At 45.4% G+C, this 23137-nt stretch overlaps 1 protein-coding gene across 4 annotated transcripts in view; it reads left to right on the top strand.

The window, feature by feature from the left end:
• Positions 1 to 23137, top strand: part of Abcc1 (ATP binding cassette subfamily C member 1 (ABCC1 blood group)) — a 134067-nt gene that overhangs the window by 41037 nt on the left and 69893 nt on the right. For all 4 annotated transcript variants that reach the window (XM_063226623.1, XM_063226624.1, XM_063226622.1 and 1 more), the window contains exons 4-7: positions 2303 to 2440; positions 4461 to 4586; positions 17894 to 17955; positions 20073 to 20204. In XM_063226623.1, the coding sequence (XP_063082693.1) occupies positions 2303 to 2440; positions 4461 to 4586; positions 17894 to 17955; positions 20073 to 20204 (458 nt within the window). The remainder of the gene's footprint in view (positions 1 to 2302; positions 2441 to 4460; positions 4587 to 17893; positions 17956 to 20072; positions 20205 to 23137) is intronic.

Raw genomic sequence — 23137 nt, 5'->3', positions numbered from 1 at the left:
AGAGGCCCAAAGGATAAGCAGGAGGAAGGAACTGAGAGCCAAGGTTCTTTCCGTGGAGAACAGCTCGAACAGAAGTCCTGGGGCAAGGGGGAGGAATTGAGAGTCCACCTGTGTGGCTGGAGCAGACATGCAGAGGAATTGGGGGGGGGGCAGCAGGGAAGGTAGAGGCTGTGTCTACAGAACTTAGAGCATTGGGGCTGATGGGTTCTTTTCCTTCCCTATTTCTAAAGCTGGGTCCTAAACAGTTTTTATTCCATCTGGACCCTTTTCAGCCTTTGCCAGTCTCCTTAGAGTACATAGGATATTAAAGGAAACCGATCACTTTTATACACACACAAAGATGATATGGCATACATATATATTTATACTCAAAGTTTAATTTGCATTCAGTGAAATTTTCTCTTGAACCATTTTGTGACATCTGAAGTATGTATTTGTAACTTCTTCCTGCACGGTCAGCCTGGAGAGCTGTTCATCACTCCCTGCCCCCCCAGTTCCCTCCTACTACCTTTTAGGGTCCATCCCTCCCTGGCTCCTATCTTCACTGCTTAGGCTAGGTGTGTCTTGTCCTGTGGCTCTGCATCTCCAGAGCGTCATGGGACTGAGACTAGCAGCTGCAGCTCTTGCTTTGTGGCTTTGAGGTCTTACCATTGTATGTATCAAAAGATACTTTTTTTAGACCAGGAGTGAGGTTCCACCCCTGGAATCCTAGCACTCCAGGATGAGGATGGGCCAGGAGAATCATAAGTTTGAGCTCAGCTTGGGCAATTAAGTAAAACCCTGAGCATTTGATTGAGTGGCTATACTATGTGTTATTTATCCATTCCTCAGTTGCAGGACATTTGAGCTAAGAAATGAATCAGAGTTAAACACAGTTGTCAAGAGATTAAAAAGCAAATATGATCAAAATATGTGCTTCTCTGTTAATACATTTCAAATCCAGCTGTAACTGCAGGTGGGATGACACCTCAATTTCCAAGTAGTAGTGTCTGTATATTGTAGTTGAATGCATCCTTGGCTACTCCTGTAGAATGTGGAGATACCTAGTTTGGGCTGGTGACAAGGTCAGGTGTGCTGTACAGTTGTGGATGCTTCTTCCTTCTGCCTTGGTGGTGCTGATCAGCAAATGGAAAGATGCCTTTGTTTCTGTTCAAGGTCATGGAGCCATGGCTTCCAGCAATAGTCCATCCTTGCCCCCCAGGTTAAACCACTGGTTCTAAAGGGAAAGGTTTGGAGCAAAGATGGGACATCCTGGTTTGCATATATAAATAAAAGCTGTGACCTCTGAGTGGAGAATGGGTGGTCAGAACAGGAGTACAAGCTGATGGTGTTCTTGTCAGGAGAGGGGATGATTCAGGGTCCAGGTGGAACCAGGGATGACAGAAAGACCCCTGTGTTTCTGGGCCAAGCGTTTGTGGAAAGAGAGGGGCCCAGGGTGTCGCACCACTCCTGAGTCTGGCTTGTGACTTATTGGGACTTTGCCTTTTGAAGGCAGCTCTCTGCCTCTGTGGAGAGCAGCCATGGTGTTGTCTTCTTGCAAGGAGAAGCACTGTTTATTTCATATCCCTGATTGTGAAGTCATTCATGAAGCAGAAGCAGTTTTCCCTAGGAATGAAATAAAATCCTCCATGAATTCCCTCCACCATCATCTTACGAACAGACTTCCTTGTAGATGAGGTGTGTGACTGTAGGCCGGAGGTATTCTCTATTTGGGCCTTAGTACTCATGTCTGCCACGTGAGGCTGTGTGTGGCAGAGCACTTAAAGTACCTTGTACAGGACCAGTATGGTGAGTGCCCAGTGGGTATAACCAGTAACTTCAAAGGCTAAGATTTGAACGTACATCTTTAAGGCTCAGATCAAGGGTTGGTTGATGGCCCACTGCTTTTTTATTGACATAGACAATTAGATCCATTTATTTACATATCATCTGTGGCTCTTTTCATGGTACAGCGACAAAGCTGAATAGCTGTGAAGGAGACTGCAGCCCATGAAACCTAAACCTGTATTATATGGTCCCATAAGAAAAAGTCTTCTGATTTCAGTTCTAACCTGAGCTTTCCCTCAGGTCTCTATTAAGGTCTTACTAAATCCTCACAACCAAGCAGAGTGCTTGTCTGCATTTTGCAGCTGAGGTATTGGGGACCCTGAGAGATTCTGTGACTCGCTCTGTGGTACCTCTGTGGCAGTTGTTGTGCTCTTGATGGATGACAGTCTTTAGCCCTGGCTGACATCTGCCATACCCTGGGGGTTCAGGAGTTCACCTTCTCTAATTGCGCCTGTTTTGTGCTTTTCTTTTACAGCTGCTCGCCACCTTTTTGATTCAGCTTGAGAGAAGGAAGGGTGTTCAGTCCTCGGGGATCATGCTCACTTTTTGGCTTATAGCCGTCCTGTGTGCCCTTGCCATCTTCAGATCCAGAATCATGACTGCCTTAAAAGAGGTAAGTGGTGGCCTCCTCTAGCATCTTCCTTCAGTGCCCCGTGGAGGAGATGCTTGTTTCTTCTTGTGTAGAAGTTAAGTGTTACATGGAAACCATGGGATGGGAACCATATCTTCCCTGGGGTCCTTCCTACTCCTTCAAATCCTCACCAAGTCAGCTGCAGCCTTTGATCTGGAACCTCCTTGTCTTCATCTCCACCTGATTGTGTAGCTCTGAAGGGCACCTGTAGATCCCTCAAGAGCAAGAGCCAGGCCTCTGTCCACAGTACTGCCAGGGAAGTCAGCTCCGTGTGTCTTCAGTCTGTGATGGTGTTGTACTGGGAGTGATATTTGCAGTGGCTGTTTTCCCAGAGGACCTGAATGTGTCCCCATGTTACCTCTGTGCCATCAGCCGCTCCTTTGGCTGGAGAAGTTGTTTACATTGGCTGCCGTGTACTGCTCCAGGAATTTTGAGGAGTATGCACTTTTTGGTTAGTAGGATGCACTAACCTGCTGTTCCAGCTATCTTGGAGCTAGCCAGGGACTGGCATGAGGCAAAAGAAGGAACACTTATGGAGCACCCAGGGTATGCAGAAATGTTTCTCCTTGACATTGATGGCAGCTGACATCAATTGACTTCTTGCTTTCTCATTGCTGCCTGGGAATGAGTTTTTCTGTGACTAATCTTGTGACTTCTCACAATGACTGACAGGGCTTTTTAGCATCAGGTAATTACATTTTGGACTGGAGATGACTTTGTTACAGGTTGCTGTCCTGGGCTTCGTGGGATGTTTAGAAGCATCCCTGCCTCCTCCCCTTGGGTACTAGCAGTATCTCTCCACTCAGTGTTCCTGGGCACTGGGAAATACATTCCCTGTGGAGCAAACTCTCCCTTAGTTGTATGTAGGTGGGGAAACCAAGGCTCAGAGAGGATAAGTTTGTGAACAGGGTCCCACAGCCTGTATGAGCAGAGCCAGGCCTTGGATATAGCTCAGTTTTCTTCCTGTTTCCCTACATAGGCAGTAGTGAGCAGTGTGGCTACTGGCCATGGAGCTGCCTTTTTTTCTGTTCTGTCACAAAATAGGTGGCCAGAAGCCTGTGACTAGACCTTATGCATGTGAAGTTAAGTGTTGCCATGGAAATCATGGGATGGGTGCCACATCTTCTGTGGGCCATCCTTACTCCATCAAATCCTCACCAAGTCAGCTGCAGCCTTTGTTCTGGAACCTTTTTCCCCTCATCTCCAGTTGATTGCGTAGCTCTGAATGGCACATGTAGCTCCCTCAAGAGCAAAAGCCAGGGGCAAACAGTGTTACACTGTGAGCCAGCCTCTTTATGCAGAGGAAGCAGGCCAGCTGTGCTTGCTCTCCTGGCTTTTCTTTGTCAGTTTCCTGTTGCCATCATTGAATAGTACAGACTGGATAATTTATAAACGTCGTGGCTTGGGAGCTAGGAGTTCCAAGCTCAGAGGGCTCCATCTGTGAAGTCTTTTGGATGAGAGCTCTGTGCAGAGCCCAGGGTAGCTTAGGACATCCTCTGGTGACAGCAAACATGCTAACTCTTGTCCTCTTTTTTATTTTTATTTTTTTTGTATTTTTACCGGTACCAGGGATTGAACTCATGACCACACGCTTGCAAGGCAGCCGCTTATGCCGCTGAACTAAATCCCCAGCCCCTCTTTTTTCTTTTTTTAATGGACCTGAGGATTGTACCCATGGACTTCACACTGAACTCCACCTCCAGCCATTTAAAAAAAAATTTTTTTTTTTTTTCTGAAACAGAATCTCATTAAGTTGCTCAGGCCTGGCTCAAACTTGAGGTCTTTCTGATTCAGTCTTCCAAAGTGCTGGAATTCCAAGCATGAGCCACTGTGCATGACTTCTATTTCTCTTATAAGGCTGTTAATGAGGGTCCTGCCTCCAAATGCCCTTACATATAACTGTGGGGATTCAGTTTCTTCATGATTTTTAGAAGAGACAAACACATTGGCATGGCAGCTGCTTCTGGAAAGTGATCTTTTCTTCTCCTTTTTCTCCATTCAGGCCACCAAAGACAACCTGTTTCGCGATATCACTTTCTACTTGTACTTTTTCCTTGTGCTGATTCAACTTGTGTTGGCCTGTTTCTCTGACCGTTTGCCTCTGTTCTCTGAAACCATCAATGACCCCGTAAGTATGACCACAGACTTGTGTGCATGCATTCAAGAGAGAAATATACACTAGCCAACTGTTGCTGGGTGCTGGTTCTGAGCCTGTGTTAGTACCTCAAGTGCTGGGAGATGAATTATGTCACCCTTTGTGCTTTACAGACATGAAAACCGAGGTTTAGTTGTGTCTAGGAAGGCTAAGGACGGGATTGGCCTGGTAGTTGTAGGTGGCTGTGTCTTAGTGGTTTTAGAAAATGCAAGCAAATGTTAACAAACCAGTAAATTTCATATATATTTGATCTTCCAAGGATTCTTGCAAAATGAGAAGTTTTGGTAGATTTACACTAGAATCCCACAGACAGCAGTTGGCAGGAACTGGAGCTCCCCAGAGTCCCTCTGACTCCCTTTGGTTCTGCGCCATCTGCTACCCTCAGTTATGACACACATCTGCCCCTGAGGGATTCAAGTGTGAGACCTTTATTATCTGTTATCAGTTTCAGTGACATTCTGTGATAGCTGGAGCAAGGAGGTGAGGACCACTCTTCCTGCTGGGAGAATATAAAGGTGCATAGTCGTTTATCTCCCTGGAGTCCCTCCCTCCTCCTTCCATCATTCTGCCTTTCTGTCTTCCTCTCCTCCCTCCTCTTCCTTCTTCTCCCCATCCTGGATCTGGGCATGGCTAGAGCAGTGAATAAGCATAGTTCTCGCCCACTTGAGGCACATGTTTTCAGGGGTAAGAAGCAAACATTAACTCAGGACCCCAGTGTAAGTTAGACGGTGGTAAACACTGAGACAGAAGAAAGCAGGGGAGGCTTTAGAGGATGCTAACTGGGGTCTTGAGCACTGCTTGATCAGAACTGTCAGGCAAGGCCTCCCAAAGAATGCACATGTAGACATAAATCTCTGGAGGGAGAGGCAGGCCAGGCAGATGCGCAGAGGACAAGTGATCCAGACAGACAAGCAGAGCTGTTGCAAGTGAGCGCAAGGGCCCGTGGGTGGAGCTCTCTGGGAGTGTGTGGCGAATTGTGGCACATCCAGTGTGACTCCAGCAGCAAGAGGCAGGAGAGACCCAAGAGGCAAACTGGCTGCTGAAGGCCCCCTGAACCCTTTAGATGTTTCTGGAATGAGATGGGAAGCCTTTGGGGTACCATGAATGTGTGTTGCTGGTCAGTCATTTGTGAATGGGCGGATTGCAGTGGGAGCAGTTTTCAACTGGACCTCCGCAAAGGGCTGAGGCTTGCAGTGTGATCAGAGGCTTGGGGGCCGTTGGCATGGAGGAGGAAGTTGACATAGCTGAGAGATTATAGAAAGCTGTGCCTCCGTGTGTTCTAGGAGGCCCAGTTCCTGAATGTTTCTGATCAGACAGGAACAAAACTGGAGTCTTAACCAAGTGTGTGTTTATTAATTCATGTATCCTTGATATTTCTGTGTGTTTACATGTGTATTTTTGTACATTTGCATGTATGTCTGTTCCCACATGTGTGTGTTTCTGTGTTCATGTCTACAGCTGCTCATGAGTGCATGTATGGATCTGTGTCTGGGCGTATGTATAAAGTTCAAAAATGTGGTGACTGTGTCTGAGGTCCCTTGCTGAACTCTTGTCCATGCCTAGCATAGAACAATACTGGGTATATTGTTTATCTGTTTGTGGGTGGGAGGTAGCCAAGTGTTTGTTGCATGAAACACTACCTTGGTGCTGAGCTTTTCTGCAGAGCAGGGATTACATCAAACAAGTCAAGACCTCCTGATTGGTTGCAGCCCCTGGGTTGCTCTGGGAGTAAACCAAATCTAAGTAGCGCTGACAGATTGGGAATTACCTGATCCTTTACATTTCCTGGAAGCTTTAAGTGGGAAGGACTTCTCCTTGTGGGGATTCTACATAAGAATGTATTCTGCAGCCAGGTCTGATAGCACAAGCATATGGTCCCAGCACTCTGGGAGGCCAAGGAAGGAGGATCACAAGTTTGAGCCTAGCATGGTCAGTTTAGTAATTTAGTGAAATCCTATCTCAAAATAAAAAATAAAAAATGGCCTAGGAATGTATCTCAGTGTAAAGACCCAGGGTTCAATCCTCTATACGGCCCTCTTACCTCAATTTCCTTCTTCTATCTTGGGAATGCGTTTATTAGGCCGACTTGATCCTCTCTTCCTGTTTTCTGTGTTCTTTGGAGGCTGGGCCATGGAGGCTAAGAGTCCATGTTAGCCTCTTCTAGTCATTGTGTCTCCATGTCTGTCTCACTTCCATGCCCTCCCTCGTGTCACTCCCAGTCTTCCCAGTGGCCAGAAAGCATTAGTTTGCTTCTCATGAGGTGGAATCCAGCAGTGTGCATGGCAGATACGGGTATGTGTGGGCTGGTCCACTTTTGCTCCTGTGCATGGGCTACAAAAGTCATCCTTAGTCCCTCTGGCAAGCCCATCTCCTTTGAGTTTCAGCCCCAAAATTCAGCAGGTTGCCATTTGTCTGTGTGCGATTTGGGCTTCTGCTAAAGAATGTCCCAGAGACCAATTCTCACCTGCTGACTCTTTGTAAACAAAATTTTACTGGATCACTACCGTGCTCTTGTTCATTACATGTTGCCTGTGGCCACCTGGCACCACAGGGGCAGAGCTGAGTAGTTGCTGCAGACTGAATCTCCTACAAAGCCTGCAGTATTTACTAATCAAACATTACTGATCTTGACCTGATGGCTTTCACCTTCCACTTCTGTCTGCTTTCCTTTTTCAGGGCCTTTTTTCCCTATGACAGGAGGACTAGGAGTGTTTACTTATCCCTGCTGTATACCAGGCACTGTACTGAGCCTTCATATCTGTGTCTCATTTAAGCCTTGTACCAGCTACCATGATCTTGATCCTGCGTTTTCCATTTTACAGGCAGAGAAACTGAGTCAGGGAACAAAATGCCTTGCTCAGTGTCAGTGGTGGAGTGGGAATTGAAACTCAGGCTTGATGTTTTACAGACTCCTGTCCCTACTTGAGGGAAGGGTGTTGGCTGATTAAGTAGCTCTGTGTTGAGCTGTAAGCTCTGTAAGGCAGAACCCTGCCTGGGATCTCAGGGCCCAGGGCAGGGCCCCTGTGCACATGGGCCCTTAGGGTAATGTATTGCTGCTGCGTGATGGGGAAATGCTTGCTATAGATGGCTCACTGAAGTGCAAAGTCTGCTTGGGATCTCCCAGGATATCAGATGAGGCTTCTCTGTCTGCCTTCTCATATTACCAGGCCACAGAGAAAGGACCAACAATGTGTAGTGACCTGTTGAGGGCCTAATGTGTGGTATTAAGAGTTTTTTCTCTTTAAAACAATTTTTTAAATTTATTGTGATAAAGTGTAGGAGATTTGCCATCTTAAGCACTTAAAATGTACATTCAGAGCTTTCTGTTTCTTTCAGAGCCCTGCTGCTCTTTGTGGGGACTGTGACCAGTAGCACTGATCTCAGCTGGAGTGCATTAGACATGCAGAGCCTCTCAGATTCCCCTCCCTCCCCACCAGAACCAGTGCTTGTATAGTGTCCTCAGGGCATTCTTGCGCACAGAAAAATTAAGAAGCATTGGTTCAAACCTCACAGTAGCCTAGTACTACTGAGCTTAGTACTACTGAGCTGCATCCCTAGCCTGAAAGGGTGTGTGTGTGTGTGTATTAAGATGTAAAAGAACTATGGCTCAGAGACTGAGCTGGTGAATCCCAGTTTATCCTCTGAATCTGATGGTGCAGGTAGTGTGGTGTGGTGGAAGAGACCCAGATTGGAGTTGGGCTGACTTCAGAGCTCGTTCCACCTTGGTTCATTTATCTCTTCAGTAGACATTTGCTCAGCTTTTGGTGCATAGTGTTTTGGGTGCTAAGGGCACAACAGTGTGTAAAACAGACCTGGTTTGAACTTTGGAGAGAGAACACTATTCCTTTGTTCTCTCAAGGTCAGTGTCTGGGGGCCTATGAATCAAACCTAAAGAAGATAAATGGGAGGAAATGTTTATTATATACACACACGGGGGTGGGCCTCACAGAAAATGAATACTTCCAGAAGTGATTACACCTGAGAGCTTGTGTACCAGTGATGGCAAACCTTTTAGAGCATTCAATGATAACAAATAGCCAACTGTGGCACGCATGCTATAGGTTTGCCACCACCGTTGTATACTATTTTAACAAAAAATGGTAAATTTTCAGAGAAACAAGACCAAGGAAAAGGGGCGTGAACTTCCTGGGGTGGCATTTGTGAGAAAGTACATATTTTTACTTTCACTGCAAGCTAAGGATTATTTTAACAAGAGTGGTTTGTATGGATTCATCTCAAGGCTGCCATGATAATACTGTTCTATTGATGTGGAAGGGAGGCAGAAAGCCTTGCAGGAAATTGACTCTGTGTGCTGCTCATAGGCAGGTGGGGGAAGGACAAGGAACTTGCTGCATTGTTGCTGCTAATTACCTTCAGCTCAAAAACATTTTTGTGCGAAAGTGGCATATTTTGGAGTGGCTTATTCTGAGGGGATCTGAATCTATGACTCAATACATTTGGCCCTTTGTATTTGAGATTTTTCTGTTCATGGATTCAATCAGCTATTTAGGGCAAAAATTTATACTGAACATGTGTGGACTTTTTCTTGTCATTCTTCCCTAAACACTGAACAACTATTTGCCCAACAGTTACATTTATTAGGTATCATATGTCATGATGAAGTTTATGATTGAAAGTGTAGGAAAGACGTAGTAGGTTACATACAAATACTGTACCCCTTTATAACAAGGACTTGAACATCTCGCACTTTGGTTTCTAACAGGGGTCCTAGAATGGATGGATTTTAAGGGACAGTTGTATAATCCTGGCTTTCTCCAAATTAGACAGAAATTGATGGTGATATTTTCATGGTCCTGTGTCTTTACTGTACGCAGTACTATTGTTCCCCCGCACCATCCCAATCAGATGCTTCCTCTGGTGTCTGGGGCTAACAACTGGGCACTGATGGGAGTCTTACCTCCTGCTGACCCCTACCAGTAGTCTCTGAATGGCCTGGGCTTCTGCACAGTGTGGCAGTCTCCACAAGTGAGTGGTCCAAGTGGAAGTTGTTACTTTGTGTGTGGTACTGGAGGTTAAACCCAGGACTGTCACACTGAGCCTAGCCCTTTTTAAATGTTCTAGTTTGAGATTCTTGCTAAATTGCCCAACATAGGCTCAGCCTCTCAGTCTTCCTGCCCCAGCCTCCCAAAGTGATGGGAATACAGGAGTATATCACCACACTGGAACTGATGTTCCAGGTGGAAAATCTGTCACTTTTTATGACCTGTCCCCAGAGTCATATAGTGTCACTTTTGCTATTCTCACTTGGTCAGGCTATCACAGAGAGCTGCACAGGAGCCAGAGGAAGGGTCAGAGACTCCACCTCTAGAAGGAAGAGTGGCCATGCCACACGGAGAAAAGATAAAATCCTGAACATCCTGTCTTTGGAAGATGCTACCTGCTCTGGCTCCTGGGAATCCTGAGGTTAGCCAACAGACTGCCAGTTGTAGATAGGGGTGGATAGAATCTGATAATGTGAGAATGAACTAGATTTGTGACTCGGGGCAAGTCATTTTTCCATTGATTGGTTTTTTTGAGACAGGATCTTGCTGAGTAGTTCAGGCTGGCCTTGAACTCATTATGTAGCCCAGGCTGGTGCTGAACTCCTGTCTCAGCCTCCTGAGTGCTGAGATTACTGGCCACCACTCCCAGTTCACTTTTTCTTTCTGAAAATTGGTTTTATGTTTGATTTGATATTGGCCATACCCCTCAGGAAATCTGAGGCCCTTGATCTTTTGAGGAGGACACCTTGTAATGTGCCCTATTGGCTTGTCTCATCGCCCTCCAGGGCAGGGTCATAGTGGGGCCTGGAAAATTGGGGGTGTGCAGGCCCTGCTGCTGTTCCATGTTCAGGGTAGCAGCAGCAGTCACATGTCACCTGCCCTCAGAATGAGGTCAAACAGGGCCAGGGTGGGGACTAGTGGGTCTGGCTCCGGGCTGCCTGGTGCTGAGTCACTGAGTGACAATCCTCCCCAGTTGGCCCCATGCCCATTCTGTGACTCAAATGTCTAATCCTGACCTTGTGCGGCTTCTTAGTGGGGATCTTCCCATCTGTCCTCATGTTTGGGCCAACAGGGCTTCTGGGAGTCAGGATGAGCTGACCAAGCTTCCCAGAGCTTTCCCAGAGCTCCTGTCTTTTTTTTTTTTTTTTTTTCTTGTTGGCACTGAGGCTGTGACTTTGGGGTGGTAGAGGCAAGTCCCGAAAGTTAAGGAATTAAGGCCAAATGAGGTCATTAAGTCGATCCTCAGTACTCCCTATGGCATCTGTGGAGCAGCGGTCTCTGGGAGCTTGTTAGAATCCAGTCTCAGTCTCCATACGGATCCACTGAATCAGAATCTCATTTTTAACAAGATCCCTGGGTGGCTCCCTGTTGAAAACCACTGGCTTCGACTGTTGCCTACCAGCTGCTCAGCTCATTGGGAGTGGGAGGTATTTTTGTTACTGCCCAAACAATTTGGAACCTTTTTTTCTGCTGGCATTTTGTGGTGAACATTTTTAAACTGGAAGAAAAGTTCAAAGGATTATGCAATGAGTAACCATATATCCAGGGAACTACAGTTAATGTTTTGCTAAACTTGTTTTATCATGCATCTCTTTATTCAGCCAGCCTGCTAATTTTTTTATACATGGGAATTATCTGAAATATATTCATATCCTTCCCCCAGACATTTCTGCATCAGATCATAGCTGAAGTGTTCAGTGTTTTATTTACAGTTCTTTTTTTTTAATTGGAGAAAACCACACTATGAAATTCTTGATCTCAAGTTACTATTTGATGGGTTTTGATAAGTAAATAAATTTTATTGTTAATGTACAGGGCGTTCCTAGGACCCAGAAAGTTCTCTTGAACCTCCTCCTTGAGGCATGATCTTGTACTATAGATTAAACTTCGTTTTCTTTCCCATTCTTTCACTGATGAAGTAAATCCATGTATGCCGAGGTGAGCTGGACTGGAAGTAAGCAAACCTTGGCCCTTGTCCTCTGGGAGAGGTAGAAAGGGAAGGGTGGTCCGAGTCTGCAAGATGAACAGTGGGGCTCTGAGAAGGGAGTGCCAGGGACGGTTGGGGGCCTACAGAGTGGCCTCCAGCTCAGCTTGGGAAATCCAGGACCAGCCTTACAGCAGAGAGGGAGGCACTGCCTGAGTTACAGGAATGAGAGATGCCTGCTATTCGAGGAAGGGGAGAGGTGTTAGGATGGGCCAGAGGTGTTCTGGTAGAGGCAGCAGAGGAAGTGCAGAGGTCTAGCATTGTGGTAGAGCTTGTGCATGTTTGGGGGATTCATAGAATTCTGCTCAGCTCCTTGAAGGAGTCAGGAGTTACTTGAAAATTACAGGAAGCCAAGGACAAGGGATGAAGGATGGTATTGTGGTCCATAATGAGAACTTGGAATTTTAACTTGACATGGTGGGAGCCTGTGAAAGATTTTGTGGCAGTGGAGTGACACCCTTGGTCTGAACATGTTTTTGGAGAGTCCTTCAAGCTGAAAGGAGGGGTTATGTTAAAGTTGGAGATGTTGTTGGTGCTTACAAAGCCAGGGCTGACTGCACAGACCATGCCCCCGGAGAGACAGCAGGATATCAAGTCTGTGTGCACAACAGGACCAAAAACCAGGAGAAGAAAATGGGAGGTCATGGGAAAGGACATGGAGAAGGAGTCAGGTGTGTGCTGTGTAGGAGAAACTAGATAGAGCCCTGGGCAGGGAGACAATCTGCACAGATGGTGAGCAGCAGCGCAAACACCAGTGTTTATGTTGTTGTCTCTTGTGGAATTGAGGTTGTTTCAGCCGATGGCTTGGTGCATTAGTTTGTTAATTTATTTAATTCTTGTAATAACCCAGAAAGGCAGAATGATCAGCTGGTCAGAGTGGTGAAGTGTCGGGAGCTGTCCCATTGGGTTCTCACTCTTGACCATGTATCACATCATGTGTTAAATGTACCTTGGGCCCCACAGTTCACAGTATCGCAGGTTTGGGTAGGGCTAGAACATTTGCATTTCCAACCAGTTCCTAGGCACTGATGGTTGTGGAGCCACATTTGCGAACCATAGCTCTAAGCTCTTTCAGGGTAGACAGTGCATTGTGGCAGTATCCTGTAGAAAACCAGATAGAACTAAAAGCAGACTCAAAACCACAGAGGTGCATGAGGACCCAGAGAATCTCTGACAAACCAAAGGCTGAAAAACCCACAGCAGGTCCCCATAGCACCCTCGTAGGACCTGTGTGTGGTCATTCATGATCGGTGCTCAAAGAACTGGTTTCTGGGGCTGTTTGACCAAATTCATTTTATCCATACAGTTTCTGATCAGATCAACTGGTGCCAAACACAGATGCTTTACTATGTAGTTACACTAAAGAGTGAGTTTCTGGAGCTGTATAAATCAGATATGCTTTCCCTCTGCCTTCAGCCAGGAGTTGTTAGAATTTAGTTTCTTCTTCCTCCTGCTCTACCAACCTCTTCTCCTCCCCCTCCCCTTCTTGCTGGGGATTGAATCCAGGATCTCTGCACTGAGCTACAACTCTAGCCTTGCCCGACCAATCCACTTTTAGTTTTTGAGGCACGGTCTTGCTATGTAGTCTAGACTGGCCTTGAATTCACATTGATCCTCCTGCCTCAGCCTACCAAGTCCTGGAGTTACAGGGGTATCCACCACACCTGGCTGTCTCCAGCCTTTTTTAAAATTATTTTTTTATTTTAAGACTGAGTCTTGCTAAGTTGCCTGGGTTGGGCTCAAACTTGTAATCCTTTTCTCCCAGCCTCCTATCATAGTGCTGGAAGGACAGGTCTGTGCCGTGATACCTGGCACTTGTTTTTATTTCTAATTGAACAAAGTACCAGTTAATAAGCCTGCATCAGCTCATCTGGGGCAGAAGTGCTGATTTCATTCTCTGCAGCTGGGAAACCTCCAGCTACACACTCTGTCTTTTGCACTTACTGAATTCCTCCAGGAAGTAGACCACAGATTCCGTGGAATGGGATGATGTTAGAATCCTTGTTTATCAGCCTAGTTTTTACCCTCTTATTTACTGTTGGTCTTCAGTTACTTCATAACAGACCTTTGTTACGAAATCAGGCTTTCTGTGTCCCTCAGAGGCACTGGAAACCAGCTTGCCACAACACATAGATTTCCTTCAGTGCTGGTGAAGGCAGCTCTGGGCTGGTCCCCATTTCTGTAACTTTGAATAAATTGGAAATCTGTTTGGATCCAGAGGAGGGAGGAGGCCTGGGAGAAGATGAGATGTAGTTCTTTGCGAGTACAAATTAGAGACTGTGAAATGGTCCCTTGCTAGTATGACCTGAGTCTTCCCCAAGTGGCTGGGGCTCAATTTGACTGCTGTGGGTGTGGCTAGTGCCCATAGGACTCGGAAGTGTAAGAGCAGGCTGCATTTCAGCCTCCCACTCGCTGCCTGTCTTCCTTGTTGATTCTAGGGTGAAAGAGAGGCTGGATTTGGAGGCCAAAGACTGTCATTCGAGGCCTTTCTGATTTAAGAGAAGCCATGATGTGTAAATGAATGGATTTGGCTGTGTTTCAGTAAAACTTTATTTACAAATAGCCAGCTGATAGACCACTAGTTGTTACCCTCACCCCCAGGCAGAAAGCATCTGATACAGGGTTTGGTGTCTCATTGGTCTGCAAGAAATGAAAGCCATTTACTTTTCTTCCTTTTCAGCTTTATTGATATATGGACAGATAAAAATTGCATATATTTAGGATATGCAGCTTGCCATTTTGGTGTATATGAAAGCCATTGTTACTGTTTTTACTGTTATGCCATTTCTTGAGCTTGTACTTAACCAGGTACTATTCTAAGTACTTAGCCACTGAGTACTTCAATATTTGCCACTAAGCAACTCGCCTAAGGTCCTACAGCTACTGCATGGCAGAGCTGACAGTCAGCTGCTTTATATGAGAGGCACCCCTGCCCCCTTCTCCCTCTTTCTTTTTCCCTTCTGGCACTTGCCACCTTTTATATGCTTCTATATTTATGCATGTCCACCTGTCCCTTGGGGTGGGAGCAGGGACCTTATCACCTGGTTCACAGCCTTGAGCTCAGTGCATAACCCTCATCCTGGCATATGAGCAGGTCTTCGCTAAATATTTGCCTAAGAAATAAATGCATCATTGCCAGCTGTTCCCCACCCTCTTGTCTCTTCTGTGCCAGAAAGCGCTGAAGCTTTTCACAGTAGGTAGGGCTTAGGCTGTGGTCTCAGTGAATTTATGATTCCCTGATAACTCACCACCCGCTGTCTGGGGTGGGGGCAGGCTGGTGGGCAGGAAGGTGCTCACTCTTCTGGAAGAGTACCCAGGCTGCAATAAAATGTTTTCTGCCTGGCCTAAAATGCCGTTATCTCTACCTCCTCCTTAAATGATGTTGCTACCTTTGTTTGGAAGAATCCACCTCACCACACAGCCTTACTTAGCCTCCTGGCAGCCTATGAGGTAAACTAAGCTGTGGGACTCATTCTCCCATTTTTCAGGTATGTAAACCAAGGCTCCAAGGCAAAGGGACTTGGCCCAAGGTCATTTCAGCTAAAAAATACCAGAGCTAGGATTTGAAACTGGCTCCACGATCTGCTTTTGGTTAGTCTGCAACGCTGGTCCCTGGACCAGGAGCATCAATTTAATGTGCTAAAAATATGTTCATGCCAGGGCCCAACAGAAGATGTCTTGATTTAGTCATTTTGGAGTGGGGCCCTGGACATCTGTGTTCAGCAGAGTCCATAGCTGATTCTCCTGGGATAGGGACTGGGAACCTCCTGCCTTCATAGCACAGGCGGCTTGTTAGGGTTGCTGCAGGGGATTTACATTTAAATTTTATGACATAAACTAGATGGCCTGGTATAATTTGCTGCTGTGGACTTTACCCCCCATCACCTGCATAGATATTTCAGTGTATGTTATTGGAGTGTATGCACTGTTTTGCTTTACTTTTGATCTTTTAATTTGGAGATAGTTTGGATCCCAAAAAATTGCAAAAATGCTAAGAGTTTTCATGTACCTTCGACCCCACTTTCTCCAATGATAATACCCAAAAAATGAAGTATTGAAGAAACTGGATGGCAATACCATTGTTGTTTAATAGCATCAAATGTTCCAATAAATCATTGTGGCTGCAGAATGGCTTGTTATATCATTAGATAATATTATTTTATTCCTTCTTTTGTTGGTGACCTTTTCTATGAAAGGATACTCCTCCTCTCTTTGTTCACCCTGTGTGGTGATCCATTTAGAAAAAGTTGGAGTGGGGAAATGTTTGTTTCTTTTACTTTTTTCTGTTTCCAAAACAATGACCAAGTTTCCTAAGCATCTTTTTTAAATGGTTAGGTTTTCTAAACATCTTTTCATCAGTGACACCAGGATGTTTGTGTGCTTTCCAGTATCGATTATGAACTTACATATTTAAACACAAATTGTTTTGCACCTTGTCCTTAATATTGACTCTTGTTGGACAACAGGAGCCACCTTTGGTTGCATCTGGGTCTTTTTAACAATCCTCCTCATCTTTGTGTATAACAAGATGTTCCAGGGCTATCTTGGACATTTCCTTGCCAGGGACTCTGCCAAGAATTTAGAAGTTTGAAACAGAAACAAAGTTTCAGTGCCTGACTCCACCCCAAATCAGTTTGCTTTGAAGCCCCCTGGGACGGAAATAGGATATAATGCCTTTTGGAAGGGCACTCCCCACCCAGGTGGAATGCACTTGAGACAGAGACAGTAGAGTGTGAGAGTGTGTTGTCTGAGCCAGAGTCTCCTCAAACTGGTGGAACGTGAGCCATGTGGTACCCACCCTGGCTCTGTCCCTTGCCCTGTCTGCATGTTGTTGAGCACGGGCTCATCTCTGTGCCATTAGGAAAGAGGTTGTTTGAAAGCTGGTTCCGAACCTGTCATTGCCCTTCAGATGAAGATGAGCATTCTTTTTTTTTTTTTTGTCTTTTTCATTTTTATCGGTACCAGGGATCGAACTCACGACCGCCTGCTTGCAAGGCAGGTGCTTATGCCGCTGAGCTAAATCCCCAGCCCCCAAGATGAGCATTCTTGATGTCTCCAGTGTAGACTCTGCACAGTCTGCATTGTAGATTGCTCAGGTTGCTGCCTGGGAACTAGAGTCTGTATGCTTCCCTCTACCAAGGCGCTTTAGCACCAAAGGTGGTTTTGGTGACGATGCTGACTCGCCACTGGGGTATCCAACTCAGTCACGGTTTTGTCTCTGTGTTGTTTGCTCATCATTTGATTACTACTGTCTCTGAAACCTGACAATCTGGGGCACATGTCCTGCTCCTGTCACTTAGCTGTGAGACCTCAGAAAGGTCATTTTACTTTTGTTTCTCTGTGTCTTTAACAGCAAGTTGATGGTGATACTTAGACCTGCCTTGTAAGGTGGTCATGCATAGTAAATGAGATAATTTGTGTAAAGCCCTTCGCACTAAACCAACTAGTAGAGCAGGTTAGCAGGTGTTGTTATCAGTAACTGTTGCTACATGCTTTATGAAGTCAGGGATCATATTTGTTCAGATTTGATGCATGGAGGCTGGCACTTGTAGGTGTTCAGAAAACATTTGTTGGATGAATAAATGAAGTGGAAATAATAGTAATAGGTTCACAGAGTTCTCTAGAGATACAGAATAATGCAAGACCATCATTTTTTTTTTGTTTGTTTTTTGAGATAGGGTCTCACTGTGTAGTTCAGGTGGACTTTGACCTCTCAGCAATCCTCCTGCCTCAGTCTCTGAGTGCTGGGTTTACAGGTGTGCATCACCATGCCTGACATGATCATAGTGTTTTGTGTAGTGCCTGGTACATAGTAGCTGCTCAGTAAATGTTTGCTCAGTGAATGAGTAGAGTGCAGTGTGGACAACAGTAACACCAGCCCTGAGGATTATTGTAGGTTTATAGGGAAAGGCAGGTCTGTAGTGCTTTGGAGAGCACCAGACACATAGTAGGTGCTCAGCAAACACATTTTGAACAAACGAGTGACATGGAACAGTGGTAATAACTGGTGGGGTTGCTGTGGGGAATATGTGGCGGGGTGGGCTGTAGCATATTCTTTGTACTTGCACATAGTGGACACAGGAATTTTGTGTGTGTGTGAAATTCGAGGAGCACTCACAGCTTCATTCTTCTGAGGCTTGGGAGAAGGGTTGATGGGGGATGCAGAACAGCATAGGACTGGGTGAGGGTCCTTTTGAAGGCATTGGACTGTTCTTGACTTACCTCTAGCACAGATGAAAAAACTTAACTGGTTATTTCCTATCTCCTCCCCACCCTGTGCTTTTCTCTGCTAGAATCCTTGCCCGGAATCCGGCGCCTCCTTCCTTTCCAGGATCACCTTTTGGTGGATCACAGGGTAAGGCTGGGTCCCCAGTTCTTGGGCAGGTGGTGGGGAATGAATGAATGAATGAATGGATGGATGAGTATGTGTAGTGAGCGTCCCGCACTCTCTTCCACTCACTGCAGAACTCTGTCCTGAGTCCCCCTGCACTGGCCACATGGCCTCAGAGACTCTTTCTGCTCTACATTCTTGAGCTCCAGTGAGTGTGATGTACACACAGACAGGAGCAGCTCACCTCTGTGAAAGGCTTGGGCTAGGCACCGTCCAGCTCCAAGCTCACTTGTGGATTTGGGTGTTTTTTTACACAAAGTAAAGTTATAATCATCCCTGGATATCTGCTGCAGAACCCCTACAAATACTGCAATCCTCTAATGCACAGGTGCCTTGTGTAAAGGAGGGAAGTGTTTTCTTATATCCTGTGCTCATCTTCCTGTGTACTGTCAATTGTATCTAGATTGCTCACCTAATAAAATGTAAATATTATACAGTTTTCATACTGTATTGCTTAGGAATGCTGTGAAGAGAAGCAATTGTCCATGTTCAACACGGACGCATTTTTACGAATATTTTCCTGGTTTGTTGAAACCGTGGGTGTAGGAACTGCACATACAGGAATCTGACTGTGTTATTGCTGACATTGTCTACCTCCTCCCATTACAAAAATCATACACATCACATCATAGCAAATATGGGTCAGAAAAATACACATAGATCAACAGCGAGAAAATACCTAGATGTAACCCCTGTCAGCATCTGGATAGGCTTCTTTCTGATCCTCCTTTGTTGTAGCACATCTTTTCTTGTCCATTGTCAGCACCTTTCTGGGGGTTGTTTGAATCTGCTTTTTCCCTAATAAGCATTATTCTTAGCTCATTAGGAGCTTTTTGTAAGTATATTTCTTAAATGATTTGAAAAATTATTTTGTTAAGTAAGTTAAATTTTTGATACCTGAAAGCTGGGCATGGTGGTCCATGCCTGAAATCTCAGCACTTGAGAGACTGAGACAAGAGGCTGGTCTGGGCTACCTAGGGTGTTCAAGAACAGACTGAACTGCAAAGTGAGATCCTATTTCAAAAATATGAGAAACATCATTGGAAGAGTTAGTGTAGTTAGTGTAGTCTATAGTTTAAATCTGAACTGAAGATTAGAGTCTCCATGCTGATACCATTCTTATTTTTGAACACTGTGTTTTGGTTACATCAGGGCATGACCTTGTTTGCAATGCATTCTAATATTTAGGGACAAATGTGGTAAATTTAAGTGAATTCTTTTGATAGTTTTTTGTAACTGTGAGATTACTTCAAAATAAGTAAAGTGTTGAGTTTACATTTTATTCTGAATGTGTTCAAGCCATGTAGATAGATTAGTACAAGTTGAGCATCTCACATCTGAAATCTGAACTTCTCTGTAATCTGGGACTCTCTGAACACTGCTGTGACACCCAAGTTGTCACATCTTACGGCTGACGTCATGTGACGAATCTGTCAAAACTCAAGCGCATTAAGAATATTGTATGTAATTACTTACAGGCTATGTGGGTAAAATGTATATCAGATGTAAAAGAATTTCATGTTCAGACTTGATTTCTATCATCATGGTATCTCTTTAGGTATATGCAGATATTTCAAAGATGAAAACAAATATGAAATCTGAATGCTAGTGGCTCCAAGCATTTCAAATAAATTCTAGTCAGCCTGTGTAATAAAATTCAGTAAACTCGTCACTCAAGATTTACTGACTGCTAATATTCTGTTGTGTTAGCCTTTTCTAATTTAAAACTTAAGAAGTTAATTAGTGTTGGGGTTGTGGCTCAGTGGTAGATCGCTTGCTTCATCAGAATGAGGCCCTGGACTCCATCCTCAGCAGTGCAAAAACAATAAGAACCCAGCACAAAGCAAAAAAACTATAAATGGAGACATTCTGATGTTTCCTTCCAAAGTATTCTGGGTGGCCTGAGAGAATTAGCTCCATGCCCCTCATGTTGGGCGTTTTCCTGGTCACCTAGTGGCAGAGTTGCAGTGGGGGCCATGTTGTGGAGGACAAAGTAGCATTGACAAGGCTGTGGACCAAGCCCCACTGTCCTCTTCCCCCAGTCAGCACGCACCACCTGCCCCCTCATGTCTTGGCCACAGGTTGATGATCCGAGGCTACCGGCAGCCCTTGGAGAGCAGTGACCTCTGGTCTCTAAATAAGGAGGATACATCAGAACAAATCGTGCCTGTGTTGGTAAAGAATTGGAAGAAGGAATGTGCCAAGTCGAGGAGGTAAGTTGCGCTCCAGGGGAAGCCAGATATTCTCTAGGGTGACCCAGTCACCTTCTGGCCAGTGCCTCCCCTAGCAAGCTTTGCAGTTTTGGGAATGTTACATCACTAGCCCATGCTACAGTGGCCTCATCTGCCAACAGAGCTTCTCTTTGGGCAGAAGAGAAGAGGTTCTGTTGCTCTTACCCTTGGGAAAGCGTGCCTACTGTGTGGGGCTCTCCCTCCCTCCGTTTCATTCTTTATGCCTCTCTCTGAGCATCTGGCATTGCAAATGCTTCTGCTGTTATGAGTGTTGAAGTCATCAAGCTAACCTCTGGCAGATAGGATGGGACTTGAACCAAGAAGCTCTGCCTCTGGCCTGGGCCTTCATGGAGACATAATTCACTGCTGCTTTTGTGCTCAAAACTGAGGCTCAGGGCAGGCTCCTTGTTGGGTGCGACTTTCATGCCAGGCCAGATGAGAGACAGGAGCTGAGTATGTGCTGAGGGGAGCTTCAGACCCCATAAGGCAAGACAAAGCCATGAGGGTGGCCCAGCTGTTTTAGCTAATGGGTCAGGAATGGCTTCTCTCAGAAGAGGACATTTGATCAGAGACTCTTGTCGAGCGAGAGTGAGCTGTGTGTTCTCATGGGGAACAACCAGTTCATAGAGCCTGGGGTGCCCATGGAGCAGCAAGGTAATCACACAGCTTGAGTGGAGTAGTATGGGAGAGCAGGAGGGAGAAATGCTCTCAGAGGTTTCAAGGCCGTGCTGATGAGCTTGCGTTTGATTCTAGGTGTAGTGAGGAGACAGGTTCATGTGAAGCAGTGGCGTGATATGAGTTTTGTTTTATAACGACCACTTGGGCTGCTCTGGAGAGGGTGGATGGTAGAGATGAGAACAGATAGGGATCTCATGGGTTACCTACGATATCCTTTTATATCTCACTCCAAACCTCTGTTTCTACTCAGACGATTTCCTTAGAAGTCATTGTTGCACGTCACCTAGCACCATGCCCTGGTGCTGGGAAGCCGTGGCATTTAGGTGGATGAGTTGCATTTGTTCATCTCAGTGCAGCCCTGGGCTGGACACTTTTGAGAGCAAGGAGGACATGGCATGACCTGGCTCATGGGGCTTGAAAGCCACTCCAGTTGGGGCTCCATGGCCTTCAAGGGCACTCATTTTGGTGAGGGGTTGCTGGCCGTTTCTTCAGAAGTGTGAGCCAGCACTGCCTCCTGTAACTCAGTGGGTGTGAAGGAGGTCAGAGGATGTGTGTCCTGCCAGGTCTGAACTTGGCATGGTCCCTCATACCCACGTCTCCAATTAACCAGAGCAGTGTGCACCTCGGGTTGGCTGTTGGCAGTGAGCTTCGAGGGGTCCCAGGTATCTGTGGGAAGGTGAGGGCCTGTGGGCAAAGCTCTGCCTTTTTTTCTCGGCCCTCTCCTCTCAGCCAATTTTGGACTACTTTTAAAATCCAGTGCTTGGAGAGCCTGGTGGTGCACACCTGTAATCTCGACACTTGGAAAGCAGAGGCAGGCGGATTACCAGAATTGATGGCCAGCTGGAATTATATAGCAAGACACTGTCTCAAAAACAAACGAAAGCAGGGGCTGAGGATTTAGCTCAGTGACACAGATGCCTTTGTGGTATGCACAAGATCATGAGTTTGATCCTCAGTACCAAAAAAAAAAAACAAAACAAAAAAAAAAAAAAAACCAAAACTAAACCAAACCAGAAAACAAACAAACAAAAAACCAAACTGGTGCTTCATTGACTTGTTAAATGGCTTTGCGTTTTCTCCAACCATTAGCTACCAAGGGCTTAAAGCCAGTATTGGATTGTGGGCCTCGCTGGCACCAGTTTAAAGTGTTTTGGTGGCTATGAAAAGAATTTGGCAATTTTTTTTTTTAAAGTTAGGCATAGTTGCCATACCACTAGCCACTCTTTTGCTAGGCAAATACCCAAGAGGACTGCGAACTTACACTCCTAAAGAACTTGTACAGGCTTGTAGTTGCTTTGTTTGTGGTAGTCAAACTGGAGACAACCCAGGTCACCTCTAGTAAGTGTGCAGATCATGGTGCCAACAGTAGAATACATTTGTGGACTCCTTCACAGAGGCCTCCAGGAATGAACTGCTGCTACCGTACGAAGCGGGGATAGTTACCCTTAGTGAAAGGAAACAAAGAAAAAGCAGCTGTCTCCTTCAGTATTTGCAGATTTGCCGCAAGGCACCCTTAGAAACCACAGATGCATGAACCACCTACCAATGCACTGTCTAATTAAAAAAAAAATAGGTAGGAAACAAAAAAGTGAAGAATTCATGTTAAGCAACACGTATTTTAGTGTACAGATGCCACATCAGGTGTAAATCCCAACTAACGCCTTCCTGTTATCCTGGAGATCAAAGTACCAGCAGCATTGTCACCCTTTGAGATGAGACAAGATCTTGCTAAGTGATCTGGGCTGGGCTTGAACTTGGAACCCTCCTGCAAAACCATGACCAGCACTAGGAAAAGTCTCAAACAAAATATTTCTAAGATGACAATATGTAATCCATTAACTAGTGATTTCCTATTTTTTTTTCTGAAATGCTGTGTAACTTGTACCCTTTTTCTGCTTTTTTTTCCTTTTTCTCCTTAAATAAAAATTTTAAAAAAGAGTGTTCACAAAAGTTACACCGTTTAAAAAAATTGAGGTTCAGTAGTCTCCCCTTATCTGTAGTTTTGCTTTGCATGGCTTCAGCCATGTGTGGTCAGCTATGATTTTAAAGCATTAAATGCCTAATTTACAGATTAAATTTAGTGTAGCGTCACTGGGTGGGGTGTGAAAAGGTCTCCCTAAAGAGGAAATGGGGACCTCAATTTCCCCATTCATAGGATAGGTTGTAGGTTTGCTGACGCTGGTCACAGGAAAGAACTGTAGAACGAGTGAGAGGCATAGAATTAGGCAAGTAAAGAT

This window comes from Cavia porcellus, unplaced genomic scaffold (assembly GCF_034190915.1).
Source record: "Cavia porcellus strain 051 isolate PalLab524CR breed Dunkin Hartley unplaced genomic scaffold, mCavPor4.1 scaffold_16, whole genome shotgun sequence".
Lineage (NCBI taxonomy): Eukaryota > Metazoa > Chordata > Mammalia > Rodentia > Caviidae > Cavia > Cavia porcellus.
Note: the sequence above shows the minus strand (reverse complement) of the source record. Positions and strands in the feature narration are given on the sequence as shown.